Source organism: Pipistrellus hanaki (genome assembly GCF_964339955.1).
Source record: "Pipistrellus hanaki genome assembly, chromosome: 15".
Classification (NCBI taxonomy): Eukaryota; Metazoa; Chordata; class Mammalia; order Chiroptera; family Vespertilionidae; genus Pipistrellus; species Pipistrellus hanaki.
In genome coordinates, this window is record NC_140517.1 from 37,413,232 (window position 1) to 37,440,742 (window position 27,511).

The 27,511-nt window shown below is 50.1% G+C and overlaps 4 protein-coding genes across 4 annotated transcripts; 1 reads left to right on the plus strand and 3 right to left on the minus strand.

The window, feature by feature from the left end:
- The first annotated feature begins 15,221 nt into the window (after positions 1-15,221).
- On the plus strand, positions 15,222-16,651 carry SYCN (syncollin). The gene is made up of 2 exons (XM_084905072.1): positions 15,222-15,647; positions 16,481-16,651. Exons 1-2 carry the CDS (start codon positions 15,253-15,255, stop codon positions 16,488-16,490), a joined length of 405 nt encoding a protein of 134 aa, XP_084761198.1. The 5' UTR covers positions 15,222-15,252; the 3' UTR covers positions 16,491-16,651.
- Positions 16,652-16,784: 133 nt separating this feature from the next.
- Positions 16,785-18,139, minus strand: LOC311633863 (F-box only protein 50-like; the record flags this gene model as incomplete). Its single annotated transcript, XM_084906879.1, has 2 exons — positions 16,785-17,810; positions 17,927-18,139. Coding segments are annotated over 2 exons (366 nt in total), but the record flags the coding sequence as incomplete, so codon positions are not given.
- A 754-nt stretch (positions 18,140-18,893) lies between these two features.
- Positions 18,894-20,342, minus strand: LOC311633864 (interferon lambda-3-like; the record flags this gene model as incomplete). Its single annotated transcript, XM_084906880.1, has 6 exons — positions 18,894-18,992; positions 19,080-19,163; positions 19,266-19,409; positions 19,666-19,743; positions 20,053-20,234; positions 20,333-20,342. 6 exons carry the CDS (start codon positions 20,340-20,342, stop codon positions 18,894-18,896), a joined length of 597 nt encoding a protein of 198 aa, XP_084763006.1.
- A 3,542-nt stretch (positions 20,343-23,884) lies between these two features.
- Positions 23,885-25,605, minus strand: LOC311633865 (interferon lambda-4-like; the record flags this gene model as incomplete). Its single annotated transcript, XM_084906881.1, has 6 exons — positions 23,885-23,983; positions 24,205-24,282; positions 24,471-24,614; positions 24,697-24,768; positions 25,154-25,329; positions 25,536-25,605. The coding sequence occupies 6 exons, from the start codon at positions 25,603-25,605 to the stop codon at positions 23,885-23,887; spliced, it is 639 nt and encodes a 212-aa protein (XP_084763007.1).
- Positions 25,606-27,511: the final 1,906 nt, after the last annotated feature.

Here is a 27,511-nt window from a genome sequence, read left to right on the forward strand (position 1 = left end):
CACATGAAATTTTGTGTGTTGGCCCTATATGTCTATTGCTAGCAGACAGCAACCCTGCTGCTTTTAACAGCCAGGTACGATGTGGGCACCTTTCTCAGTTCTGGTGCTCTGGGATGGGAAGCTCAGCTTGGGGTTTAGACCCCAGAGTTCTTCATGGGAACCCCCACAGCTGAGATATCCCTCCAGACCTTCAGCTTCTGTGGGAGCCTAGCCACTCATTTCATATATCCACACTTCCTACCAGTGTCTGTGTGGTCTCCACTTTCCATCCTTGGTTATCAGGGTTCTCTTCTGCTAGTTGATTTTTCAGGGTTGTTTGTCTATATTTCAGTTGTATTTCCAGTTTGGTCCTGGGAAAGTGTCAGTGTAGCTTCCACTTATTCCAATGCCATTTTTGATTTCCTGTTTTTCTTTTTAATTAAAAACATTTTTAAACATCCTACGCTTTCAATCACCACTTAGCAAGGCATGCACTCAAATGTGACAACATTTTAATATATATATATATATATATATTAGGTAATCCAGAAAATGTTGTCACATTTGAGTCTTCAAATATATATATATATCAGCAGAAGACTGAGTATGGACTATTGAAACTAAATTAACTCAGGGTACTTTATTTTTCCCCACTTTTATTTCAAGAGATAAGTTGTGCTTTAACATAATATGGATTATCTGGTGATCTTGTTAAACTTCCAACTTGAATTCAATAGTTCTATGTGGAACCTGAGATCTGCATTTTGTAACAAGCTCCAGGTGATGCAAAGCTGCCTATGCATAGACCACGTTTGTGAGAAGCAAGGCTTTACACATAGTCTGTAAACTATAAAGGCTGTTTAAGGTTCCTACAAAACAGTCTGTGGTTATTGTTACTACTAATACATTTGAGTGAATTGACACCAGCCAATCTAATTCACCCTTTGCCTCCTGGAGGCTCCCTCCCCCAGTTCCTCATAGTCACTTTTTTGTTAATATATAATGAAGATATCCTATATACTAAAACCCTAATATGCAAATTGGCCAAATGGTGGAATGACCAGTCACTATGATGCACACTGACCACCAGAGGGCAAATGCTCAACGCAGGAGCTGCCCCCAGTCCACAGGCCCCAGGCCAGCCAAGGTGGGTGCCAGCAGGCCCCCCCATCACCCTGCAGGTCACCCCCACAGAGGGAGGCAACTGGCAGTGGCAGCAGGAAGTGGAGCTGGCGAGCAGGTGGTACCAGGCCATCCAAGGCAGGTGCCAGCAGGGTCACCCAGTCATCCCACCAGTTGCCCCACAGATGGGTCCTAATCATTGGCCAAGCCTAACCATGCATGAATTTTGTGCACTCGGCCTCTAGTAACATTATATTAGTTCAAGAGTATAAAATAATTATTTAATACTTATTTATATATATTAAAAAATGATTACTAAATAAGACTAGTCCATATACATCACCATACATAGTTATAATATTTTTCTTGTGATGAAGACTTTCAGGATCTACTTTCTTATCAATTTTTAAATATGCAATACAGTATTATTAACTATAGTCACCATGCTGTACATTACATTCCCATGGCTTATTTATTTTATAACTAGAAGTTTTTATCTTTTGACCTCCTTCACTCATTTTACCTACCCCCTATGCCCCTGCCTCTGGCAACCACCAATCTGTTCTCTGTATCTATGGGCTTGATTTTTGTTGTTTGTCTTTGTTTTTCTTTTTATTATCCTCCTCCTTATTAAAAAAAAAAAAAAATGTTGAGAGTATTACAGATGTCCCGTTTTTTCACCCCCAATTAACCCACTCCACCCAGTTCTCACCCCACCCCAGGCCTTCACCACCCTATTGTTTGTGTCCATAGGTAATACATATATGCATATTCTCTTTGGTTAATCTCTTCTTGCCACACAAACTCACCCCTCCCCTCTGAAATTCATCAATCTGTTCCATGTTTCCATGCCTCTGTTTCTATGTTATTGATCAGTTTATTTTGTTCATTGGTTTCCTTGTTCATTTATTTTGATTTTTAGATTCAATTGTTGATGGCTATGTGTTTATTGCCAATTTATTGTTCATATTTTTTATCCCTCCTCCTCTTCTTCCTCCTCCTCATCCTTCTCCTTCTTCTTTTTCTTTTTCTTCTTCTAGAATACCCTTCAACATTTCATGTAATACTGGTTTAGTGATGATTATAATAACTCCTTTAGCTTTTTCTTTCTGTGAAGCTCTTCATTCTAAATGATAGCTTTTCTGGGTAGAATAATCTTGACTGTAGGTCCTTGCTGTTCATCATTTTGAATATATCTTGCCACTCCTTTCTGGCCTGCAAAGTTTCTGTTGATAAATGGGCTGACAATCTTTTGGGTGCTCCCTTGTAGGTAAGTAACTGCTTTTCTCTTGCTACTTTTAAGATTCTTTCTCTTTGTCTTTAGCCCTTGGCATTTTAATTATGATGTGTCTTGGTATGGATCTCTTTGTGTTCCTCTTGTTTGGGACTCTCTGTGCTTCCTGGACTTATAAGTCTATTTCTTTCACCAGTTAGGGGAAGCTTTGTGTCATTATTTCTTCAAATAGGTTTTCAATAGCTTGTATCTCTCTCTTCCTCTGGCACTCCCGTAATGTGAATATTGGTACACTTGAAATTGTCCCAGATGATCCTTACAGTATCTTTATATTTTTGGATCCTTTTTTTTTTCTTTTTGCTCTTCTGACCGGGTATTTTTTGCTTCCTCGTGTTCCAAATCATTGATTTGATTCTCAGCATTCTCTACTCTACTGTTGAATTCCTATAAATTATTCTTCATTTTAGTTAGTGTGTCCCTTCATTTCTGACTGGTCCTCTTTCATGTCTTTGATGTTCTTACTAATTTCCTTGAAATTCTCACTAAAATTCTTGAAATTCTCATTAAGGCACTTGAAGCTCTCATCAAGATCCTTGAGCATCCTCATAACCATTGTTGTGAACTCTTTATCTAGTAGTTTGCTTGCTCCCATTTCATTTAGTTATTTTTCTAAAGATTTTTTTTAGCCGAGACTAGTTTGGCTTAGTGGATAGAGCATCGGCCTGCGGACTGAAGGGTCCCGGGTTCAATTCGGTCAAGGGCATGTACCTTGGTTGCGGGCACATCCCCGGTGGGGGGTGTGCAAGAGGCAGCTGATTGATGATTCTCTCTCATTGATGTTTCTAACTCTCTATCCCTCTCTTCCTCTCTGTAAAAAATCAATAAAAATATTTTTTTTTAAAAGATTTTTTTTCTGTTCTTTCATCTGTGACATATTTCTTTGTCTCTGAATTTTGGCTGTTTCCCTGTGCTTGCTTCGATGCATTAAGTAGAGCTGCTATGTCTCCTGGAATTAGTGCAGTGGCCTTATTCAGTAGGTATCCTATAGGGCCCAATAGCTCAGCCTTCACAGTCACCTGAGCTGGGCACTCTAGGTGAGCCCATGTATGCATGTGGGCTGTGTGCACTGTCCTATCCTATTGTAGTTGAGCCTTGGTTGCTGTTGGTGTTACTGGGAGGAATTGACCCCCACACCAATTGGCTGTGAGGACCACCTATGACTACAGTGAAAGAGCTGCTGTACGGGAGACACCCCTATGGAGCAGGACTTCCTTCAGGGGGGCTTTGGTGTTCTCTGAGTATTCCCTTTGAGTGTGTCACTCATGGTGTGTAGAGTTGTAATCTTGCATGGTCTAAAGCTGTCCACTGGGTTCACTGACTGTGGGGCCACCCTGAAGGTACAAAGTCAGCCACTGCCTAGCCCCTGCCTAGGGCCACCCATCAGGAGCTACAGAGTGATCTGAAAATGGCTGCTACTTGTGTTGGGCTTGGGAGTGCTTAGAAAAGGCAAAGCTGTGAAACAAAGCAGGTTGCTGCTCATGCCAGGTCTGGGGCCTCTTATTGAGAGGAATGGGGCATACTGATGCCAGATGCTGCTTATTTGAGAAATTTTAGGAAAGTCTGAAGCCTGAGCCAGGAAAAGCTGCTGCAAGCAGCTTGAGTAGAACTGAAAATTTGGTGGGGTGGGATCCCAGAGAATCACCAAGGTGGAGTAAACAGTGTGAGCCAACTTGATGGAAACTCAGATGTGGCTTCTGCCAGTCATCTCTGTGAAGAAGGTCTCAGCATAGGAACAATTGCCTCTGTTGGAACTTTTGTCTGGGAGAAACTGTCCCCAAGTTCTTGTCCTGGTGCCAGACAATCCAGTTCCTCCTGGTATGTCCAGGCATACCAGGCAGAGAAAGGCAAATACTGTATGATTTCACTCATATGTGGAATTTTAAAAAACAAAGATAAGAAGGAACCAAGATGGCAGAATAGGTAAACATGAGTACGCGCTGCCTCTTGAGCCTCTGCTCCAAGGCTGGAGCTCAGAGGGAGCAAAACTGAGTAAGTCCAGTGCCAGCCCTTTAAGAGGAACTGCCTGGGACTCCCACAGCCCTGTGTCACCCAGCCTTAGTCCTGGCTGGTTTTTACAGCCCAAAGTTATGAGGACTTCTCTTCCTAGCACTGGAACCTTGTGCTGAGGGGTCTGGTGTGGGGCTGAGACCCCTTGCTCCTCATGTGCAACCTTCACAGAGACAATCTCCCTCCCAATTAAAAAAAATCCACATATAGGTGTCAGACCAGCCCATTCTGCATCTTTGTGTCATCCCCCACCACCACCACCACTAGTCTCAATGTGCTTTCTTCCTTGTTTCTCAGGTTGTAGGGTTTCCTTTTTAGCCAGATGTTAGGTGGTTTTGAATGATGGTTGTTCTGTATTTTAATTGTAATTTTGATTGTTGTCAGAGGCAGCAAGTACTGGCATTTACCTGGACTACCATCTTGGTTCTTTCCTGTCTTTGTTTTTTTAATTCCACATATAAGTGAAATCACATAGTATTTGCCTTTCTCTTCCTGATTTATGTCACTTAGTATAAGTCCCCCAACTTTTATTTATGTTTTCATAAATAGCAATATTGTATTCTTTTTTATGGATGAATAGTACTCCATTGAATATATGTACCACATCTTCTTTATCCATTCATCCACTTATAAACAATTTGGGTTGTTTCCATATCTTGGCTATTGTAAATAATGCTGCAACAAACATGCAGGTACAGATATCTTTTTGATTTATTGTTTTCCTTTTCTTTTGGTAAATATCCAGAAGTAAAATTGATGCATTCATAATCACCTTGGTTTCTTGGAAGACTTCAGCCAGCACGCAATTTCTTAGGGAAATTCCTACCCCAGTTCCATCTGCTCGGGAACAAGAGAGGTTTAAGAGCAAAGTCACTATATTCATTTCCTGTAATTGCTATAACAAATTACCACAAAAATAGTGGCTTACAATAACACAAACCTATTCTCTTTTTGTCTGGAAGTCAGAGGCCCAAAAGAGTCATCAAGGGCTACAATCCAGGTATCAGCAGGACTGATTCCTTATGGAGTAATCAGGGAGATTCACTGTCCTTGCCTTTTTCAGCTTCTGGTGGCCTCCTGTATTCCTGGGCTTGTGGCCCCTTCCTCTGTCTTCCAAGAGCATCACTCCAGCCTCTGCTTCCATCATCACATCTTCTTCTCCTCTGAACTCAAATGTCCTCCTGCCTCACTCTTATGAGGACATGTCTTTCTATGTAGAATTCACTCAGATAGTACAGGACAATCTCCCCATCTTAAAATCCTTAACTCAGTCACATCTGCAATGTCCCTTTTGACATGGAAGGTAACATTCGCAGGTTCCAGGACTAGAACCTAGATGTCTTTGAAGGCCATTATCAGTTTACCACCGCCAACCTTCCTTCTACTGCACCCAGGTGTGGAAAGGCTGGATTTCCTTTTCCCCTGGATATCTGGGTCCTAGCTGATTCTCTGTCAGTCCTCAACCTGTCGTTCCTCTCACCCAAGCTTTGTGAAAATATCTCAGTATCTGTTTTTCCTTGAGTAATAAGAAACTGGATTTTTTTTTTTTTTTTTTTTTTTTTTTTGCCAGGCATGTGACTACTTTGTGGCATCATGTGCCCACCTGTAGCTAACTATAGAGACAGCACCATAGAGACAGCAGTATCAGGTGGCACTTCTGGAAAGGGCCCATAAAGGGTAAGGCATTTCCTTTTTACACCCCTCCCTCCCATTCTTCACCTGTTGTCTGGGATGAGGATGTGAGCGCTCAAGCAATCATCCTGGTCTGTGAAGAATCCACATATCGATGAAGGGTCAACAATACAGAAGGAGCTTGGGCCCTGACACTGGAGCCCCAGACAGCTTGGGAAGCTTCATATAAGAGAGACAAATACTCCTTATTTATGGTAAACCTCAACACTAATTTGTGGTATGCAGAATAATGTCCATGTCTTAACCCCCAACCCCCATGAATATGTTATTTTACATGGAGAAAGTCGCAGATGGAATTTTAAAACCTTTAATAAGGAAACTATCCTGGGCTATCTGGATGATTTCAATATAATCACAACGATCCTTTGAAGTGAAATATGTGGTGGAAGGGAAGGTCAGAGGCAGAGAGAGATTTGAAGATGGTACGTTGCTGGCTTTGAAGAAGGAAGGCCCGACCAGCCATGGAATGAGAAAGGGGAGGGGGGGGGGAGGAAAGGCTTTAGAAACTAGGAAATGTCAGGAAGTGGATTCTTCCCTGCAGCCTTCAAAAAGCCTCGCTGACACCTTGGGTCTAGCCCAATGAGACCCATTTAGGATATTGACCTCCAGATCTGACAGATAATACATCTAAGTTTATAATCGTTGTTATAGCAGCAATAGAAAACCAATGCATAATTGATCCAAGTGTCTTCCCCCAAAATCTTTCTGTTTTTAAGGACACTGATTAATAATAATAATCAAAAGCAGCACCAGCATTGACAGTCAAAATACTGAGCACTTTCCATGTACCTGACATAGTCTCAGCATGCTATACTTATTATCTTGTGGAGGACACACAACACTCCTACAAAGGAAGCAGAAAGCCTCAAAGACAAATGTGGGGAAAGAAAAAGGGCTGAAAACTAACAAGCTAAACACCACCTCAAATATTAGGACAAGAGCACAATAAACTCAACAAAAGTAGAGTGGAAGAACGAATAAAAACCAAATGCACAATAGGCACTGAAGCTATTATTATTGATGAAACAAGACAAAATTAAAGAAAAGCCAAGTATATGATAGAGAGGACCTACAAAGCTAAATACATTATCAGTAATTGGAAAAGATTAATAAAATGTTGCAATTATATCTTAAAGCTGAAAAGAGAAAGTATCAATGACCAATACTGGCAATAAAAAGGGAAACATAACTAGGTCTTGTGTTTATCTCCATCCAGGAGTTGAGTAACACAAGCACCAGACCAGCTCGCCGAATAGTTGTGCTACAGCACCACCTCACAAACACGTCCAGCCTCCTCTAACCTGTCCTGCTACCTGTGAAACCCTGTCCCCTCGCTGGGCTTAACTAGAATTTCCACTGCCCACCCTCAGGAACACTTGATCCAAACCAGTTCCTGCCCCTAAGACTTTCAGACTGCGCTTCCTCCAAAGGCTTCCTTCTAAAGTTGCAGATGCATTTTTCTTTCAGTCTCAATATCACCCTTGCGTCCCCACTGGCCTTGCTCACCTGTAGATTCCTGCCATGCCCTCCTTACGGCAGGTTCCTGTACTATCTGGGCTGGGGTGCCACTGTGTGGAAGCTGCTTACTCTACGGCTCCCAGCAGCCTGGTATCTCCCAGCTGGCAGGAATGCCGACCCTGAATACCACCCAGGCATGTAGAACAGGTCCGCATCCCCACCAACAAGGGATCTGCAGCAGTGAAGGCTGAGCAGCTGTGTGTGGACCAGAAGGGGGTGCGGTGGGGCCCAGGGCAACCTCGGGAACTGGGAGGTTGGTGTGCCTGAGAAAGCTCTCTCAGTCCTGTCCCTGAATGAGATGATGAGTGACCTATCCTCTGTATTGAACAAGTTCAAGTTGATTTGGGAATTTCAATTCCAGGCACTATCTAATATGAATTCCGGACCCGGGACCCCTAGAAATGTCCTTTTTTTCTTTTGCTTATAAAATTTTTTTTAAATATATTTTATTGATTTTTTACAGAGAGGAAGAGAGAGGGATAGAGAGCTAGAAACATCAATGAGAGAGAGTCATCGATTAGCTGCCTCTTGCACACACCCCCCACCCCCAATGGGGATGTGCCACAACCAAGGCACATGCCCTTAACCAGAATCAAACCCGGGACCCTTCAGTCCGCAAGCTGACGCTCTGTCCACTGAGCCAAACCGGTTTCGGCTACTTATAAAAATTTTAACCAGGAAAATTATATGAAATAAAGTGTATAAGAACTGAGCAAACTGACATATCAATACAGAAAATTCTAGATGTAACAACCAGTGACATGTGAAACTTTAGAAGACCAAAGCCTCAATCCAGATGTTCTCCAACTCAAGTGTGCATCAGAATCACCAGGGGGCAGGTGACAACTCAGATTGTTGGTCTTTCATCCCTAGAATTTCTGACTCAGTAGGACTGGGCGGGGCCCAGAACCTGCATTTCTAAGGAGTCCCCAGGGGGTGCCAATGCTGCTGGTTCAGGGACCACACTTTGAGGACCACCATTTCCAAGCCACACAGTTATGGCTGCCCTGGAGAATCATGTTAATCCACTGAAATTACCCCATGCAGTGACATTATTGCAGACATGTGATTACTGAGTGCTGATGAGCCAGCAGGAACTTAAGCACTGATCTGAATATTTTCCTATATTTATGCAGCTCTCAGCATTTTCCTTTAAATTGTGTGCCACCTATAATGTTTATGCTCAGGTACTACCCTGATTGAGACTACTACTTTCTTATTCTTCTAGTGGTAATTTCACATAGACACCAATCTCCTTTTTTATGGTCTGGTGAAAAATGTCAAATCAAGGATTTTTTTCTCTCATTATATGAATCAAAAATATATCAGGAGATAAAAACAAAACCCAAAGCCAGGTGTTCTTCCTACTGCATTCCCAGAGTCCTTTGCAATACCTCTGTTTATATTGTGTTCAAAGGTATTGATTTACCATCTGACTTTCTCAAGGCCTCATGGGTTGGTCAAGGTCAGTCATTCTTCCAGTTGAAGAAAAATATATGTAAACTGGAGTTGTTTGTTTTTCTACGATTTGTCCCATTTGTGTTAATAAGCAGCGAGGAAATTGCTTTGGGATGAACTCATATGGACATGTCAGTGTGTTCTCGAGTTTGAGATTTCATGGGTGTAGGGTGGGATTGTTTGGGGCTGGGGCTTGTGGGGATAGTGGCTGTGTGTTTCTGTGGGGGACATAGTCTGGGACTGTGTTGGTGTATTCAGCATGTATCTACACTCAATGAGTAGTCACCAATGAGATTTGGTGGCCATCAGTCTCTGACTGTGAAGGAGTGTCCCTCCCCCCGCCCAGGTGTGTGTGCCTGGATTGGGTATGCTGTGATCTGCTGTGGCCCAATGGGTCCTGTGTTCCTGTCCCTGGATCTGCCTCCCTCTCCGGGTTTCCTGGCTGACCCACGTCACCATCTGTCTGACGTCCATGGCCCTCGGGGGCAGGTGGAGCTCCAGGTAACTGCATCCAAGGTCCAAGCGAGCTGCACTTACCACGCCTCCATCTCTGAGCCTGGGCCCTGCAGACCTGGGAGGGTGGGGCTCCTGTGTCCTTCAGGTCTAGGACCCTGGGAAGTTAGCAGCTGGAGATTAGATTTCCCAGGGTCCTGGAAGGAAAAGAGGCAGAAGGATCCAGATCTGGTCTGGGGCAGGTCCAGGGTCTCAAAATCATTATAAGAATACTCATAATAGCTCCTATTTATTTATTAAATATATTTTTATTGATTTCAGAGAAGAAGGGAGGAGAGAGAGATAGAAACATCAATGATGAGAGAGAATCATTGATAAGCTGCCTCCTGCACACCTCATACTAGGGATCGAGCCTGAAACTCAAGTGCCCTAAAGGGAGTCGAACTCTTCAGTTCACAGGCCAATGCTCTATCCACTGAGCAAAACTGGCTAGGACAATAGCTCCTATTTATTAAGCAACTACCATGTGCTGGGCACTATATTTTATACTTTATATATTTATACTAGAGGCCTAGTACCTGAAATTCATGCACTGAGGAGAGGGTCCATCAGCCTGGATTGTGAGAGGGTGCATGCCAGGTTGAGGGACCCCACGGGTGCACGATTGGGGCCAGGGCGGGACATGGGAAGTTGGCCAGCCAGTGAGGACTGTGGGAGGGCTCCAGGGCATGTCCAGCCCCTCTCACTCAGTCCCAATTGGCTGGAACTAAGCAGCAAGCTAACCTACAGATCAGAGCGTCTGTCCCCTGGTGGTCAGTGCATCTCATAGTGATTGGTCAGCCAGTTGCCTGTTGACCCCTAGTGGTCAGTTCATGTTATAGTGACTGGTTGGATGGCCTTGGCATGTCATTATCATATTACACTTTGATTGGTTGAATGGCCAATGGGACAACTGACACTTAGCATATTAGACTTTTATTATATAGTATTTATGCTGTTATCTTATTCAACATTACATATTAAGTACTTTTTTATGTTACATTTATAAATATCAATTATGCAAATTATTCATGTTTATGAATACTTTACTATATTAGTTATAAATTATTTTAATAGAAAGTGATTTTATATGATCATATTCTATTTCTATTATCATTTTCTATTATCCTATTAAAGGTAGGAGGAAACTGAAGCTCAGAGAGGTGAGTTCACAATGTCACTCAGAAGCAATGCTACTCAGCAAGGTGACAGAGTCAAAACTTAACCCACTTCTGTGTTCCAGCCTTTGGCTTTAGTCACTGAACTGCCCTGGCCAAGGTGCAGACAGCATCTGAGGTGGCCAGTAGGGAGGGAGTCCATGCTAAGTGGCTGGACAATAGCTAGTCATGTAGGTTTGTGTTGTGCTGGTTTACATTTGTTGAGACCTTATTGTGCACCAGGCTTTCATGACAATGATGATGCCACTTGCTCCTATGGCACTTAGTGGGCCCAATGTAAATGCTGGTATGTGGACAGGTCCACTTACTGCTCACACCAGAGCTCTGAGGTGGGTCCACCATTGTCTGCATAAGGCCCCAACGTGGAAGCATGTGTGGAAGCTCGTGAAGGAGCTGGGATTTGGTACCAGGCTGCTCCTTTCACTCTTGAACTTCCTATTATCCCTTAAACTCTTCACAACAGTCCTATAGCGTAGGAAAAATTATTACCATTTTGCAGATGAGGAAACTGAGGCCCAGACTTGCACTCAACCCAGGCATGTGCCCTTGACTGGAATGGAACCTGGGACCCTTCACTCCACAAGCCGACGCTCTATCCAGGGAGCCAAACCAGCTAGGGCTCTTTACCTTTCTAGCTATTTTCCCCAAGCCTTTGCACATTGCCTTGCAATGTGTTGTGTGGTGTGTTTTTAAACACACCTGGTTTTTGTGGTGTGTTTTTATTTTTATTTTTATTTTTATTTTTATTTTTAATAATAATCTTTATTGTCCAGATTATTATAGGTGTTCCTCTTTCCCCCTTCCTCCCCCATAGCTTCCCTCCACCTGATTCCCAACTCCACCCCATGCCTTTACTCCCGCCCCTGTCTTCATCCATAGGTGTAAGATTTTTGTCCAATCTCTTCCCGCACTCCTCAGACCACCTACCCCCTGAGAATTTTAGTCCAATCCCTTTCTATGTCCCTGATTCTATTATATTCACCAGTGCGTTTTGTTCTTCAGATTTTTTTATTCACTTGATTTTTAGATTCACTTGTTGGTAGGTATGTATTTGATGTCTTTTTGTTGTTCATAATTTTTACCTTTATCTTTTTCATCTTCTTCCTCTTCTTAAAGGATACCTTTCAGCATTTCATGTAATCCTGGTTTGGTGTTGATGAACTCATTTAACGTTTTCTTGTCTGTGAAGCTCTTTATCTGACCTTCAATTCTGAATGATAGCTTTGCTGGGTAGAGTAATCTTGGTTGTAGATTCATCATTTTGTTTTTGTTTTTTTTAATTGATTTTCCACAGAGAGAAAGGGAGAGGGATAGAGAGTTAGAAACGTCGATGAGAGAGAAACATTGACCAGCTGCCTCCTGCACACCCCCTACTAGGATGCACCTGCAACCAATGTACATGCCCTTGACCAGAATCGAACCTTGGACCTTTCAGTCCACAGGTCAACACTCTATCCACTGAGCCAAACCGGTTTTGGCTGTTCATCATTTTGAATATTTCTTGCCATTCCCTTCTGGCCTGCATAGTTTCTGTTGGGAAATCAGCTGACAACCATATGGGTACTCCCTTGTAGCTGTTTTTCTCTTGCTGCTTGTAAGATTCTCTTTGTCGATTGCCCTTGGCATCTTAATTATGATGTGTCTTGGTGTGGTCCTCTTTGGATTTCTCTTATTTGGGGTTCAGTGCACTTCCTGAACTTGAAAGTCTATTTCTTTCACCAGGTAGGAAAAGTTTTCTGTCATTATTTCTTCCAATAGACCTTCAATATCCTGTTTCTCTCTTCTTCTGGCACCCCAAAAATGCGGATGTTGGTACACTTTAAGCCGTCCCAGAGGCTCCTTACACTATCCTCATACTTTTGGATTCTTCTTTCTTTCTGCCTCTCTGGTTGGGTGATTCTTTTCTTCCTTATATTCCAGATCTTTGGTTTGATTCTTGGGTACATTGATCTATAGCTGAGCCTCTGTATATTCTTTATTTCAGACATTGTGTGCTTAATTTCTGACTGGTTCTTTTCCTTTTTTTTTTTTTTTTTTTGTATTCTCATTAAGGTCCTTGAAGATCTCACAAAGCTTCTTGGAGGTCTCATCAACTTTCTCAAAGGTTTTGGAAGATTCTTGAGTAATCTTATAAATGTGATTCTGAACTGTGTGTCGTCCAGTAGTTTACTTTCCTCCATCTCTCCCATTCATGACATGCTTCTGTGTCTCCTCATTTTGGCTGCCTTCCTGTGTTAATGGAGTGGCTTTGTGTGGTCAGTGACCTATAGGGGCCAGTAGCTCAGCTTCCCCGATCACCTGAGGTGGTTGCTTTTGGTATATCCCTTTGTGGGCTGAGTGCAAAGTCTTGGTGTAATTAAGCCTTGATTGCTATTGGTACATTGGGAGAAATTGATCTCTAGGCCAATTGTCTGTGAGGACCTGCTCTGTCTATAAAGGAAGAACTGCTGCGCTGGAGACAAGATTTGTTTCAGTAGGGCTTTGGTGCTCACTGAGTTCGTCTCCCAAATGTGTCACTTATGGGTGTGAGGGGTTGAAACTGACCACTAGGAACACTGGCTTCTGGATCTCCAATGGGGTGCAGTTCAGCTACTTTCTGAGGCCACCCTGCAGGAGCTACCGCAAGAACTACAGTTTTCTCCTGTTTTCTTGGGACTTTGCGGTTTTGTTGCTGGAGCTGCAGTTTATATCATTAAGCTGCCACAATACAGGCCATTTATATGCAAAAGCAGCTGTGCAGTGCCTAAGTGGGTCTGTAGAATGTGTGGGCAGGGCCTCAGGGTGGGGCTGGGCCTCAGGGTGGGGCAGGGTCTCTGGATATCACTAGTCTGGGGCATGGCTAACAGTGATGGCTGCCATCAGCCATCCCTGCCCTTCCGTGTTTCCAAGTTCCCGAGTTTCCAAGTCCCCGCTTCCCTGCGATCCAATTATTGTTTACTGTGCACAGTAAACAATAATTGCTGCATGCACCTCTGCAAGAGAGTCACCCTCACTTTCGGACCCGATGGCCGACAGACCAGCTTCTCCCCATAGGCGTCTGGGTCCCCCACGTGACCCCAGAAACCCGCCACCAGCCCGATTCGCGTGCCTCTGTACCTAGACTCCTCAGCTTTTCAGCGCTTGTGCTCCTTTCTCTTTCAGTGAGCCTTCCCATAGTTTTGGGTAATAGATGTCCTGTATATTAGTTTTAATTTTGAAATTGTTGTGCAAGGTGGCAGACCAGTTGTTTACCTACGCCGCCATCTTGCTTTCTTTCTGTGGTGTTTTTTTTTTTTTTTTTTTTTTTTTTTTTTTTATATATTTTATTGATTTTGTACAGAGAGGAAGGGAGAGAGATAGAGAGTTAGAAACATCGATGAGAGAGAGTCATCGATCAGCTGCTTATTGCACACCCCCTACTGGGGATATGCCCACAACCAAGGTACATGCCCTTGACCGGAATCGAACCCGGGTCCCTTCAGTCCCCAAGCCGACGCTCTATCCATTGAGCCAAACAGGTCTCGGCCCTGTGGTGTGTTTTTAAACACACTTGCTCCCTTCCCACCCTGATTTTCTAGAGAGAGAAGAGAAAGCGAGAGAGAAAAAGAAACATAGATGTGAGAGCAAACATAGACTGGCTGCCTCCTGCATGCCCCTACAGGGGATCGAACCTATAACCCCACAGTTTCCTGCCCCTCTCCCACAGGTTCCCTGTCAGAGAATGGAACCAGCACTTTCCCTGCACTGGAGCAGCCCCAACCAACCTAGTCACACCCACCAGGCAGCCTTGCAATAGTTTCTATTATTTGCTTTTAAAAATAGATATCTCCATTGATTTCAGACAGGAAGGGAGAGAGAAGGTAGAAACATCAATGTGAAAGTGAATCACTCATTTATATGTGCCCTGACCTGGAATCCAACTGTGACCTCCTGGTTCATAGGCCCACGTTCAGCCACTGAGTCACACTGGCCGGGCTGCTATGGCTTTAAGTGTTCACAATAGGCCTGTCTTATACTTCACAGGTTCCGTTTCTGAACTTGACAGGGAGATCTCCCACTCCTGAGTGAAGGGGCTCTTCCCTGTCCCTCCTCCTCACCCCCTCCACCCCCCTCCCAATCTCCAGCTTCCACTTTCCCAAGGTCTTGGGACCTGCCCCGCCTGAAGGCCGAGCCTCCCCCCTCCCCCCCAGCCTCTCATGTTGAAGAAGGTGGGGTGGGTGCTTCATTCCTGGTCAGTGTTTCCCAGCTCCTCCTGCCTAACCTGGTAACCCTGCCCCCCTCTGTGCTGCAAGTGACCGGCCCGCAAGCCCTGTGCATTGATTTCCTGTGTAACTGCTTCCACACAGACTCCTAAGCTGCTGCGTTTCATACGAATATGTCCACCTGTACCTGTCCTTGTGGGTTTGCGACCTGGACTGGGAAGGTCTCCCTGCTCCCCCTCCGCCTCCCTCTCAGAGTCCTAATCTCGCAGCTTGTCCCTTCCCACGGTCAGGGGCATAAAAGCGTGCAGGGGCGCGGCCCCACAGCCTCACCATGTCCCCGCTGTGCCCACTGCTGCTGGCCCTGGCCCTGGTGGCCATCCCGGGTGTCCGAGGCGCCTGCCCGGCAGCCGCTGACCTCAAGAAGCCCGATGGGACACGGACGTGCGCCAAGGTCTATGACAAGAGCGACCCATATTATGAGAACTGCTGCCGAGGCGCCGAGCTGTCCATAGAGCCGGGCACCGACATGCCCTTCCTGCCCTCTGACTGGAGGAATGTCATCTCCTCCCTCGTGGTGGCCCCGCGCTGTGAGCTCACCGTGTGGTCCCGTGGAGGCAAGGACGGCAAAACCCACAAGTTCACCGCTGGTGTCTACCCGCGCCTGGAGGAGTACCGCCGCGGCGTCTTCGGCCACTGGTCCAACGCCATCTCCTCCATCTACTGCAGGTGCCCCCTGCCCCCCGCCCCCTCCCCACCAGTGCACGTCCGCTTCCAGAGCACAGAACCCAGCCCCCTCCCCCCCCAGCTCCAGTTTGCCCAGCCCCCTAAGTCCCTGGCCCAAATTGGAATTCCTAGACCCAGTCCAGGAGGTGCCCCTTCTCACCGGCATCCCCTCCCCCAAGCCCATGCCCCTTGGATCTCTCAGACCAGTCTGGGATTCTCAGACTCAGAAGCGACCTAACACCCCCTCCATTTAGGGAGCAGCCCCCCACCTTCCTGAGCCCCACCTGCCTACCCACAGCTGCACTGGCCAGGGTGGGCCACAAACCCCTGAGCCGCCCAGTCTAGCTTGGGGATGGGGAGCCACCCACCCCCTCACCTTGGAGTCCCCAGAGCCAAAGCCAGTCCTTCCCTCTCCCCAAATCCTCAGATCTCAGAGCTGGCTCGGGCCTCCCAGACTCTACATCTGACCCAGACCTCAACCCCAGACCCAATCCTGGGGACACCCTGGCTAGCCCTTATGCTCCCTAACCACCCACACTCTCTAGGCCAGCCTCAACACCAGGGCCCAGTCCCAGGCTCCCTGGTAGGTTCTGAGCATTTGGAGGCCCTGAGCCCGCCCTGCACTCACATATGCAAGCTCACAGACTTGGGACCCTAGATGTAGCCATAGAGCCTCCGAACCACCACGCCTGTCCACCCCACAAGAGCTCCAAGAGCCCTGCTCCGAAGTGGGAGCCCAGCCCAGCCCACACCTTACCTCAGGCCCTAGAGCTCCCCAAGCCCTGGGTCCTTGAGCCCCTGGCACTTCCTGGTGATAAGTTTTTATTCTGTTGCAGGTGCTGGTGATGCCTCAGAGGTCCCTCATCTCCAGCCCCTGCAGAATGAGGAGCCCCTCACCCAGCCTTGTCCCTGGGGCCTGCTGAAGGTCACAGTCCCAAGCGAAGAGAGCTTTCTGCCTGCTCCCTTCCCACCCTGCCTTCCCCGCAATACAGTCCTTGTGAAGTCGCCCCTGGCTGCCATCTGCTGTGCTTGGGACCCAAGTCCACACAGGATGGGGGTGGCATGGGGAGACGGCAGGGGGTCATGCCAGGATCAGCCTACCTGGGGCAGCGCTGACTGGGAACACACCATGGATTCCGACATGGATTGAGGTGTGCACAGAAACACACTCCCACGGGAAGCGTGTGTGGCATGCAATGGTACCGCTGCTGATGCTGCCCAGACCTTTGGGGACATAGCCCTTCCCTGAGTGACCCCAGCTGCTCTGGCTGCCAGGGCCCCAGAGTCCGGATTCATGCAGGAGACAGCAGAGGCCTTCCAGGGCCAGCCCAGGCGAGGCCAGGTCTGATGTGAGGCCTGGCCAGAGCCTAGGACTCACGGGGTGTTCAATACTCAACCCTCCTCTCCCTACACATGGGAGACACTTTAGTGCAAATTTGCATATTTCTGCAAATGTGAATTTGCAACTTATCCCCACCCCCACCCCCAGGGAAGAGGCCCTTGATGGACACCTGGGTTAGGGGGCTCTTAGGAGAAGCTGAAGAAGAGAATGGAGGGTCTTGGGGGAAGGAAAGGTATGAGGACAGCTCAGCGGAAAGGACGACTTGGGGTGGATGGAGGAGGAGGATTTGGGGAGATTCTGAGAGCTAAGAAATGTGGGGGAGAGAGTAGGTGGAGATGCTAAGAGACCATAAGTTGGGGTATGTGAGGAGATCAGAGGTCAAGAGAGGCATGAGAGGTGGAGGAGGTGGGGGTGCTGGAGGATCACAGAGCAGAGGGGGTGGGAGTGGGCAGAGATAGTCAGGGAAGGAGCAAAGATGGCAAACATACCAGAGTCCTTGGGCACAGGTGCTGATTGGTTAAGTCAACAAGGATTTATTGAGCACCTACTATGTGCCAAGCACTGCCTTGGGAGGAGTGGTCCCTGGCCTCCTGGAGCCCGAGCGTGCAGGGGAACGCCAAGGAGGCAGGCGTTCCGGGCGTGTGAGGTCCGACATTGGGGAGCAGACGAGGTCACACAGCCCGGCCCTCCCTGAACTGCACAGACACGGAGGAGTCGGTCACCCTTGTGCGCCGCAGCCCCCCAGGCTCCGCGCGGTCCTTGGCCTTGTGCAGGAAGTGGACGAAGCGCACGCCGGGGCCGTACTGGCGGAACACGTGGGACACCTGTGGCGGCGGCGGGGCAGAAAGACGTCCTCATCAGGGCCCCTGAGCCCGCTCTCCCCTCCTCCCCTGGAGGCCTTGGGCCAGGTCTGGGCTGGCAGCGGGGCGAGGAGTCTCACCTGGACCCAGAGGCCAGGAGGGCCCCTCCCAGAGGTGCGGGGCGCCACGTGGTGCTGAGCGATGACGCTGTGGCGGTCAGCTGCCAGCAGCCAGACGTGCAGCTCATACACACACACGTCCAGCCGGCTGTCCTCAAACCTGGGTGGGGGCACGCCTTCAGCTGCCACCTCAGCCCAACATCCCGACCCCAACTTCTTGCCCCAGTCACCATTTAGCACCCCTCACTGCCCTCTCCCTTCCCACCGTGCACCTGGAGCACAGCAGACCCAGACAGCCCCGTGCCTGCCCTGTGGGGTTCCCAGTCCAGAAGGGGAGGCAGTGACCAGCAGGGATAGTCGGGACCAGGACGGGGCTGGTCGGGAAGGCTTCCCGCTGGACCCACGTGCCCCTGACCCCTGAAGGACAAGGACAATCGTCCTGAGAAAGACAAGCATCTGAGAGGCAAGGATGGCCCTGGGCCTGGCACATTTCACAGCCGGAAAGTGTCAGAGAGAAGGGCCGCAGGGGGGGAGGGGGGAGGGCTGAGGAGGGTCCTGGTGGGGAGCTCAGACAAAGGGGAGGGGAGGCTTGGCTTTCGCTTTGGGGAGCCCCTGTATGCATCTGGCCGGGTGCAGGCACGTACCAGTCCATGACAGTAATGGCGGGAGCTGCTCTTGAACTTGGTGGTTGGCAGATACTGAACTTGGTGGTTAGCAGATGCTAAGTTTGGGATATCTAGTCATGGCTGCTAGAGGAAACTGATCCGCACAATCACACCCGCGGTCCCGCAGCACAGGACACATCTTTTTCCTATCATTTATTTGAACAATTCTTACAAAAAGTAGAAAAATAAATACTTTATCGGGTCCGAGTTTGACAATTCACACACAGAAATGCATAAATAGTGGTGGGGTGGCAATAAATTAAGAAAGGTGGAGGTGCATAAATAAACCAAGATGCTGGGACAGGGGCGGGTGGACCTCAGGGTCACACACACAGGTCTCCATCAGCCACACATTTCAGGTCACGGGCCAGGAGGCGGAAGAGGTTGGATGTGACAGAGGCTTCAAGGCAGCCACGGGATTCCTGTGGAGAGGAAAGAACAGCTCAGTGGCTGTTCGCCATCTGGGGCCCACGTTGTCCCCAGAAACTGGTCCCTTCCCAGTCGCTCACCTTCTTCTCAGCCTCCTGGAGGCAGTGCAGCCATTGGCGGAGGAGGTCCCCGGGCCTGGGGCCTGCTGTGGACTCAGCTGGGACCTGTGGGCAAAGGAGGGTGGTGAGTGAAAAGAGTCTCAGACACAGGGACATACAGGGGTGGTCAGAGCCCACAGACATGGCCCGGGAGCCCAGGGCACTCACACAGGCCTGAAGCTTGGAGTGGATGTGGCGCAGCATGAGAAGGGGCTGATCCAGGATGTCCTCTAGGGTCGAGTTAGCCATGGAGCCCAGGACCCTCCGTGTCAGGGCCAGCTCAGCCTCCAATGCCACAGGGCGCTCCCACACCTGAGCAGGGGAGACAGACAGCTGAGGGCTGCATGTGAGAGATGACAGGGGAGGAGGGCAGAGGGAGCACCAGGGGGAGGGCAGGAGAGAGCTGAGAGGGAAAGTCACTGTGAGCAGGTGAGGAGAAGAGGTCAAGGGCCTGCTGGGGAGGCCAAGGCACAGGGAACAGTGAGGAGGAGGAGGTGACAGGGCCACCTAAGAAGCCAAGGGAGCGGGGCCAGGTCAGGGCAGGGCTGGCCTGAGTCTCCCAACTCACCTGCAGCTGCCTCAGGTCCCAGGTCCTGGGGAATGGGTGGGAGCTGCAGCTCACGTTCCTCAGGAGGAGGGACTCTTCCTGGAGAGCAAGGGCAGAGGTCAGCCACAGCTGCAGGGCTGGAGGGTGACCCCTGCAGGGGGTGGAGGATGGCTAGCAACAGGAGCAGGGGGCTAAGGTCCCAAAGGAGGGAGAGGCATCTCCAGAGCAGAACAAGAGTCAGTCCACAGCAGCCAGAGCAGGGGAGGCCACTGTGGGAAGGGCAGAGACCAGCCGGGGAAGGAAGGGTGCAGGGCCACCTGGAGCCAAATGGGCCTGTGACCCACAGAGGGAAGGGTGGGTGGTCGTCCACAGTGGGGGGTGGGGGAGCCGAGATAGGGGGAGACTCACCAAGGCCTGCTTGGCCCTCCTGAAGGCCTTCATCTCTTGTGGGGACAGAGACTTGAACTGGGCCACGTGGCAGCCCCTTGCACCCAGGAGGGTCCCCAGGGGCGTGGAGACGGGAACTGCTCCTGTGCTGGTCAGCACCGTGCTCATCAGCATCAGCACCAGCGGGCAACACCCGGCCAGGGCTGTTAGGGAAGGATGGGCAGAGGAGGAGACAGAGTGTCAGGGGCTGAGGGTGGGGGTGGGGGGAGTGAGGGTCATGGGCCATGACATGAAGGCTCACCCAGCTTCATCCTGGTCTCTGGTCTCTGGTCTCTGGTCTCTGTCCCAGGCGGGGATCCAAGCGTCCTCTCACAGGCTGTCCCTGGGGCTCACTCAGCCCCGTTTGGTGTCTCTGGCGTCGGTCTCCTCTTCCCGGTCCCAGCCGGCTGCTAGTGTGTGTTGCTGAACTCGCAGGTCGGCTCTGACGCAATGCTCCCTGGGCTCCATGGTGCAGCTTTTGGGCTGCTCAGGCGGGCAATCCCAGCTGATGTAGGAAAAGTGAAAACACACCCGCCACTGGGGAGGCCCCAGGCTGGGGAAGCCCATGCAGGGCGGGGCCTGGAGCCAGGTGAGCAGCTGGAGTGAAACAGAAAGTGACACACACTCAGGCTCACCTACAGGAGGTGAGTCCCACCCGGGTCTCAGCAGAAGGGCAGCCTCAGCCCCACAGGAGGGGCTGCCTCTCCGCAGGACACCCCTGCAGGCAGAGGGGGAGGCCCTCCAGGGCTGTGGCCACCAAGAACCTGGAACTTCTGAGAAGGAGGCTGTAGGGGAGGGGGGAGATGAAGGGAGCAGGCTGCTGCGGGCGGGAGGGGTGGTGGGGGAGAGAGTCAGCAGGACAAAGCTGCCCAGAATTAAGAGAGGAGACCAGCTCTTCCCTCCCTCCCCACCGGGTACCGAGAAAGAAGGGTGTGGGGGGAGGGGAGCTGACAAACATCTTTAATGTCCAGATCGCAGGCACCAGGTATAGGAGTCTGTGGTAGGAAACCAGGGGACGGGGGAAGTGGGGGAGCCAGGGCTTCAAGGGGTCCTGCTCAGAGGTGACCATGCCCCCGTTCACTCACCAAGTGTCACTCAGCCCCCAGCACGTTCCAGGCACTACTCAAGGCGCCGGGAACAGAGCAGTGAAAAAACAACCCGTTAAACAAAACCTGTTGGAGCTTTCTTATAAAAAACAAACAGACAGACTTTACTGTATTGATCTTTAGAGGGAGAGGAAGAGAGGAAAGGGGAGGGGGCATCAATGTGAGAGTGAAACATGTATGTGAAAGGGTGGCCTCCCACACGTGTCCCAACTGGGAACAGAACCCCAAACCTGGGCATGTCCTCTGACCAGGAATTGAACCCGCGACCTTTCACAGGGGAGGACGCTCCAGCCTCCGAGTCACACCAGCCAGGGCTCATGGCCTTTTTACTAGAGGGAGTGGCGAGGGGTAAGCACTCAGTGAATATTACATCAGGGAACAGAAAATGAAAGCACAAAAGTGAGGTGACAGCAGAGTGCAGGAGGGGCTGCACTGAGTGAGGCCAGAAAAATCACATTTGAGCAAAAACTGAAAGTGAGGAGTGAGGGAGTGAGCCATGTGAAGATCTGGAAGGAGAAAAAGACACCCCCTCACCCCTGCATCTGGGGAGAGCTTTATGCTCCCCCATCACGGAGGCTTTGCCACAATGTAGTATTGAACCCATGATAGCATCAGGAGCACACTGTAGTTTGCCTACATTTTAAATATGAGTAACATTGGTAAAGTGAGCAAGAAGCTTATTGTTGCCATGCGTTTTAAAAATAAAGTCTCCTGCCCTAGCTGGTTTGGCTCAGTGGATAGAGTGTCAGCCTGTGGACTGAAAGGTCCCAGGTTCAATTCCAGTCAAGGGCACATGCCTGGGTTCTGGGCTAGATCCCCAATAGGGGTCGTGCAAGAGGCAGTCGATCAATGATTCTCTTTCATCATTGATGTTTCTATCTCTCCCTCTCTGTTCCTTTCTGAAATCAATAAAAAAAATATTAAAAAAAATAAGTAAGTAAAATAAAAATAAAGTCTCCTGCTTGGGCAGTGTGGCTCAATGATTGTGCATCAACCTATGAACCAGGAGGTCAGGGTTGGATCCCTAGTCAGGCACATGCCCAGACTGTGTGCTTGGTTCCCAGTAGGGGCCATGTAGGAAGCAGCTGGTCTATGATTCTCTCACCATTGATGTTTCTCTGTCTCTCTCTCTCTACTTTTCTCTCTTGCTCAAATCAATAAAAATCAATATTTTTAATTATATATATTTAAATATATTTTTATTGATTTCAGAGAGGAAGGGAGAGGGAGAGAGATAAAAACATGAATATTGAGAGAGAATCATTGATTAGCTGCCTCCTGCATTGAGGCCCCCCTGGGGAGGGAGAGAATGCCCTTGACAAAAATCAAACCAGGACCCCCCATTCCACAGGCTGACAATCTATCCACTGAGCGAAGCCCGCTAGGGCTAAAGATATATATATATATATATATATATATATATATATATATATATATATATATATATATATATATATATATATAAAATTTATTTTTTTAAAGAGCATGCAGCATGAGTTAAAGGGTCTGGGATTCAAACCTGGCTCCGCCCTCACTAGCTGTGTGACCTTGACAAAGAGCCCTGCAGTTGGCAGCAAGGACCTCTAGCCCACAGGCTTGGACAAAGGAAGAAGTGCACTCGTCTGTGTAAGGAGGTGTGTGTGGTTATTTAATAGAGGCCGCTGATTGAGACCACCCTAAGCCCCCACTGGAAGCTTTATAGGTGCTGCTTCAATGTACACGACTCATCCACAAAGGAAGGATAATGAGGCCATTGCTTAGGTGAGGAAACTGAGGCCACAGAGAAGTAACTTGCCCAGTCACACCATGCTGGTGGCAGGGTCAGAGCTGAACTCAAGTCACCTGATGGCCCTGGCTAGGCGTTCTTAACCAAAAAGTGCCGCTCAGCCAAAACTGGTTTGGCTCAGTGGTAGAGCATCAGTCTAAGGACTGAAAGGTCCCAGGTTCGATTCTGGTCAAGGGCATGTACCTTTGTTGCGGGCACATCCCCGGTAGGGGGTGTGCAAGAGGCAGCTGGTCGATGTTTCTCTCTCATGGACGTTTTTAACTCTCTATCCCTCTCCCTTCCTCTCTGTAAAATATCAATAAAATATTTTTTTTTAAAGTGCCGCTCAGAGTGATCACAGGGGAACAGCCAGTGTACATGCAAGAATATTTAATAATGAAAGACAGAGTAGCCCATTGCTCAGGGATTTCAAATACAAAAGACACACAGGTAACAGAATCCAAAATACTGCAGTAACCTAAGGACTCCAGGCCCTTTCACTGCCAAGTCCCTTAGGGCAGAGGCCTCCCCAGTGGAGAGATGCAGCGTCACAGATTCACAGAATCTCACAGGAGACGCTGAGGGCTCAAACAGGGCGTGGGAACGGCATGGACACTGGTTCTGCGCTGCTGGTGCCCAGGGAAGTAGAGCCTTGTCCACAGTACGTGGTCCGCGCCCCCGTGGACTCAGGACTCCAGTCTCTCCAGTCTCTCCTGCCGCACAGACCCCGGAGGGTCTCAGGGCGATGCTCTCTGCAGAACCGTCCCTGCTGCCAGGGACGCACTGTCCTCTTGGGTTCTGTCCCTGCACTCCAGGGCGCACGCAGCGCGGCCATCCAGGTGAGGCCGGGGCCCGCAGAGCCTCCTGAGCAGTGGCGCCCACTGGCTGCAGCCCTGCCCGGGCCCCAGGGAGCGCAGCCCGGGACGCCCCGCCGCAGCCACGCTCAGAGGCAAGGCCCCGAGCGCGCCACCAGCTTCAGGTCCCACGCGAGCAGGCGCAGGAGGTTGAAGTTGATGGTGGCTTCATGGCACCCAGGGGAGTCCTGGCACCCGGGAAGGAGGCGAAGCGGGGCTGAGGCAGCCATTTCCCCCTCAGGGTTCCGGGGTCCCAGCCGCTCCACTGCACTGACCCCACTGCACGCCACCCACCCACCGCACCCCACCCAACCAGCCCCACCCACAGCACCCACCCACCCCACCCTACTCACCGCACCCCACCTACCACACCCCGCCCCGCCCAAACCGCCCCGCCCGGCACACTCACCGCCCTCAGCCGGTGCGGACACCTTCTGGGTGCCCGCGGGCCCTTCCTCGAGGAGCCTGGCCGCGCCGCCAGCTCGAGCTGCAGGGGGCACAGGAGGTAAACGAAGGAGCCCAGGGACCGTCTCCCACCGGCCCGGCCCACGCGCCCCGGCCCCGCCCTCGGACCCCAGCGGGACGCGGACTGTGCCTGGACGGTGGGCTCCGCGCACAGAGGAGAGCGGCGGCCGGGCTGCGGGCGGGGCGCAGACACGCGGCGGGGACACTCACGCAGGCCTCCACGTCCCTCCGCGCCGACACCAGCAGCTCCAGGGTGGGGGCGACGCCGGGAAACAGCTCGGGGCTGGGCAGGCTGCTCAGCACGGCCTGGGCGTCCGAGAGGCCCCGGGCCACCAGGCGGAGCCCCGCGCACGACTGCGGGGACCCGGCGAGTTAGAGACGCCGCCACCCGGCTCGGCCCGCCCGGCCCCCACCGCCCCGCGCCCCGAAGCCTCACCCCGGGCAGCCGGGGGTCCCTCCGCGGGCGGAAGGAGCAGTTCCACGGCCTCCAGCTCCGCGTCTCTTCCTCCTGGCGGCACAATGAGGGGCTGAGGCTTCGCCCTCGCCTGTGCCTGAGGCGCGGGCAGCTCGGGGATCCCTGCCCGGAACCCCCTGCCGGTCCAGGATGGACGTGCGTGCTGTGCGCGGAGCCACAGAGCCCGCTGAGGACCGAAGGGGAGTGACATGCACCCCTGCGGAGCGGGCACCCCGACAGGAGCCGGTCCGCCTGGGGGCGCCCTTAGCGAATGGCAGGAAGGCGCTGTCTGAGCTCAGGTGCCTCTGGTCAGAACTCAGACCCTGAGGTCCGACATGCGCCTGCGTGAAGCCAGGATGCCAGGCCCCTGGGGATGGGGACCAGGATCCCAACCCCGCAGGACCAGCGTCCCTGGGACTGGGGTGTGGGCGTCACTCACGTAGTGGTCCCTCAGCGCCCTGACCGCCTCCAGCGCCCTGGGGTCCAACCAGCGGTAGTGAGAGAGGGAGCAGCGCCTGGGTTCAGTCACAGCGGAGTCCGCCGCCACGTGCACGGTCACCAGGACCCACAGCCCCATGGACACCACGGCTGCACCACGGGGCCTCATCTCTGCTCCTGCACAAAGCCAGGGGCGTCAGGGAGGCCGAGGGGAAGGCCCGGGCCCAGCCCCTGCTCCTGCTCCACTGGCAGGGGAGGGTGTCAGGGGGCCGGCTAGGAGCACCCGCAGGAGGAGAGAGGCTGAGGGCCCTGAGACCCCTCCTCCCTCAGCCCCTCTCCCCTCACTGCTCACCTGCAATGGGGCCTCCGTGCTGGCGCTGGGCTTGCCTTCCGCTGTCCCCTGACAGCTGACAGCGTGTTGTCCACCTTGGACAGCGGTGTCTGCACCTCCATGGCCGCTTTTATGCGCCTGGCTGAGGAATGGTGAGCGGCTGGGCTTCCCCGTTCAGGGTAAGTTTCGGAACATCATTGCTGGACGCTGGCCCAGTGGGATGCTGGCTTAGGCCTGAGGACTTGGCCTGCCTGTCCCGGTGTGCCAGCACTGGCTCCGGCCCCATTCTCTGTCACCAGCTCTCCTTTCATCCTCTCTGTAGCCTCTCTTTTCATCAACTTCCTCGTCCTTTTCTCTATTTAATATAATAATGAGTCCTTATTATTGCTTAGTGTGTAGTGGGTGCGTTCTAAGTAATTGATGCAGACCTCGCATTTAATTATCCAAAGGGACTCTCCCAGTGGTGTCCTAGGATCACTTCTGTTTTATGGAGAAGAGAACTGAGGCACCTGACGTGAAGGAACTTTTCGCTTTGCAGTGAGTGTCAGGGGGAGCATGTGCACCCACATACTGCCCGGGGTCTAGAGCTTCTTATCTTTGCTGTATTTGCTCCTAAATATCTGACTCAACTTTCCTCCGTCTGTGTTTTCATCTCATTCCATCTCTCCGTCTTCCCTCTGTGTGTGCCTCCTGTTTTGTCTTGTCTCTTCTTCCCACTCTGTCTCATCTTTGTCTACTCCATCTCTCTCATTCCTCTTTCAACAGATAAGCAAGCCAGGGTCTCCATGTCTCTTTCTGTTTGTCTGTCTGGATCAATCTCCTGTTTTAGTTTAAAAATAAAATATTATTTCTTTTTCTGACAAAATTAACAATGCAGGCTTATGACTAAAGACTGAAAAATACAAAAGTGCATAAAGGAGAAAAAAACCACCTATAACTTCACGTAATTCTCTCCATCTCACATCTGGAATAATTTTTCCAATGTGTAGAAATTTTACATATATTTATTTGTGCCAAAGCAGCTCATTCATTGCAAAATTCAGTCCATACAAAAAGATACAACTTGGAGAATGAAAGGAAGTCCTCAATAAACCTTCTTGGGAGTCATTCTTTTTAACAATTAGTAGCTATTACTTTTCCCCCTTTCCCCCCATGAACAATTTCTGCCAAAATGGAACCAGGCTATCAAGTGTGGTTGCCTGCTTTTTGTATTTCATTTGCATTCACCAGATCTTTATTAAGCTGTATCAGTTAGGATCCCCAGCAGAAAACTGTTGGCCCGATCCATTTAGGATAATTTGAGGTGGGTTTAATACCAGGAGTATTTACAAAGGGCTTGGATAATGAAGGGAAAGGACACGGGGTAGTGCAAGGCCTTGGGGCCTTCCTGGGAGGGCGTCTGTCATCTCTCGGCCTGAAGGCAGGGGAGAGGGGAGGGAGTGGTTACCTGAGCTGAGGAGAGTCCTGTGCACAGGTCAAGGAAACAGAGGAATTGTGGTGGCCCTGAAGGGAAGAAGCCGGACCTCTCAAAGAACAGTCTCCTTCCCCTCTTCCCAGTCCTAGTGCTAGCTCCCAATTGGCTGCACCTGATGAAGGTCAAAGGACAGCCTCCTGGGGCCCAGAGCAGAGTAAAAGAGTGGAAAGATGGGCCTGGGGGGCAATGGAAGGCTTCCCAATATATACCGCTATTAAGGCCCTCATTCTGCAGGTCATTTAATAACCAATCCCCTTTGGTGAGCATTGATATCACTTTGGGTATTTTGTTAAAGCCATGGTTATCAAGGCCGGAGAGAGAGAGGGAGCAATATTTTTATTCTCTTAACAGTGTCCTTCATAGAACTGAGTATTTACACTTGGATGAATTCATACTCATAAATTTCTCCCTTTCATTGATTATGCTTTTGGTGTATCCAAGCAAGCCCAAGTGGGTGTCCCCATTTTCCCCTCTGTTGTATTCTAGTTTTATAGTTTTGCACTATCCAGATTCACGTTCTGTGCAGGTGAATGTCCTGTTGTTTCAATACCATT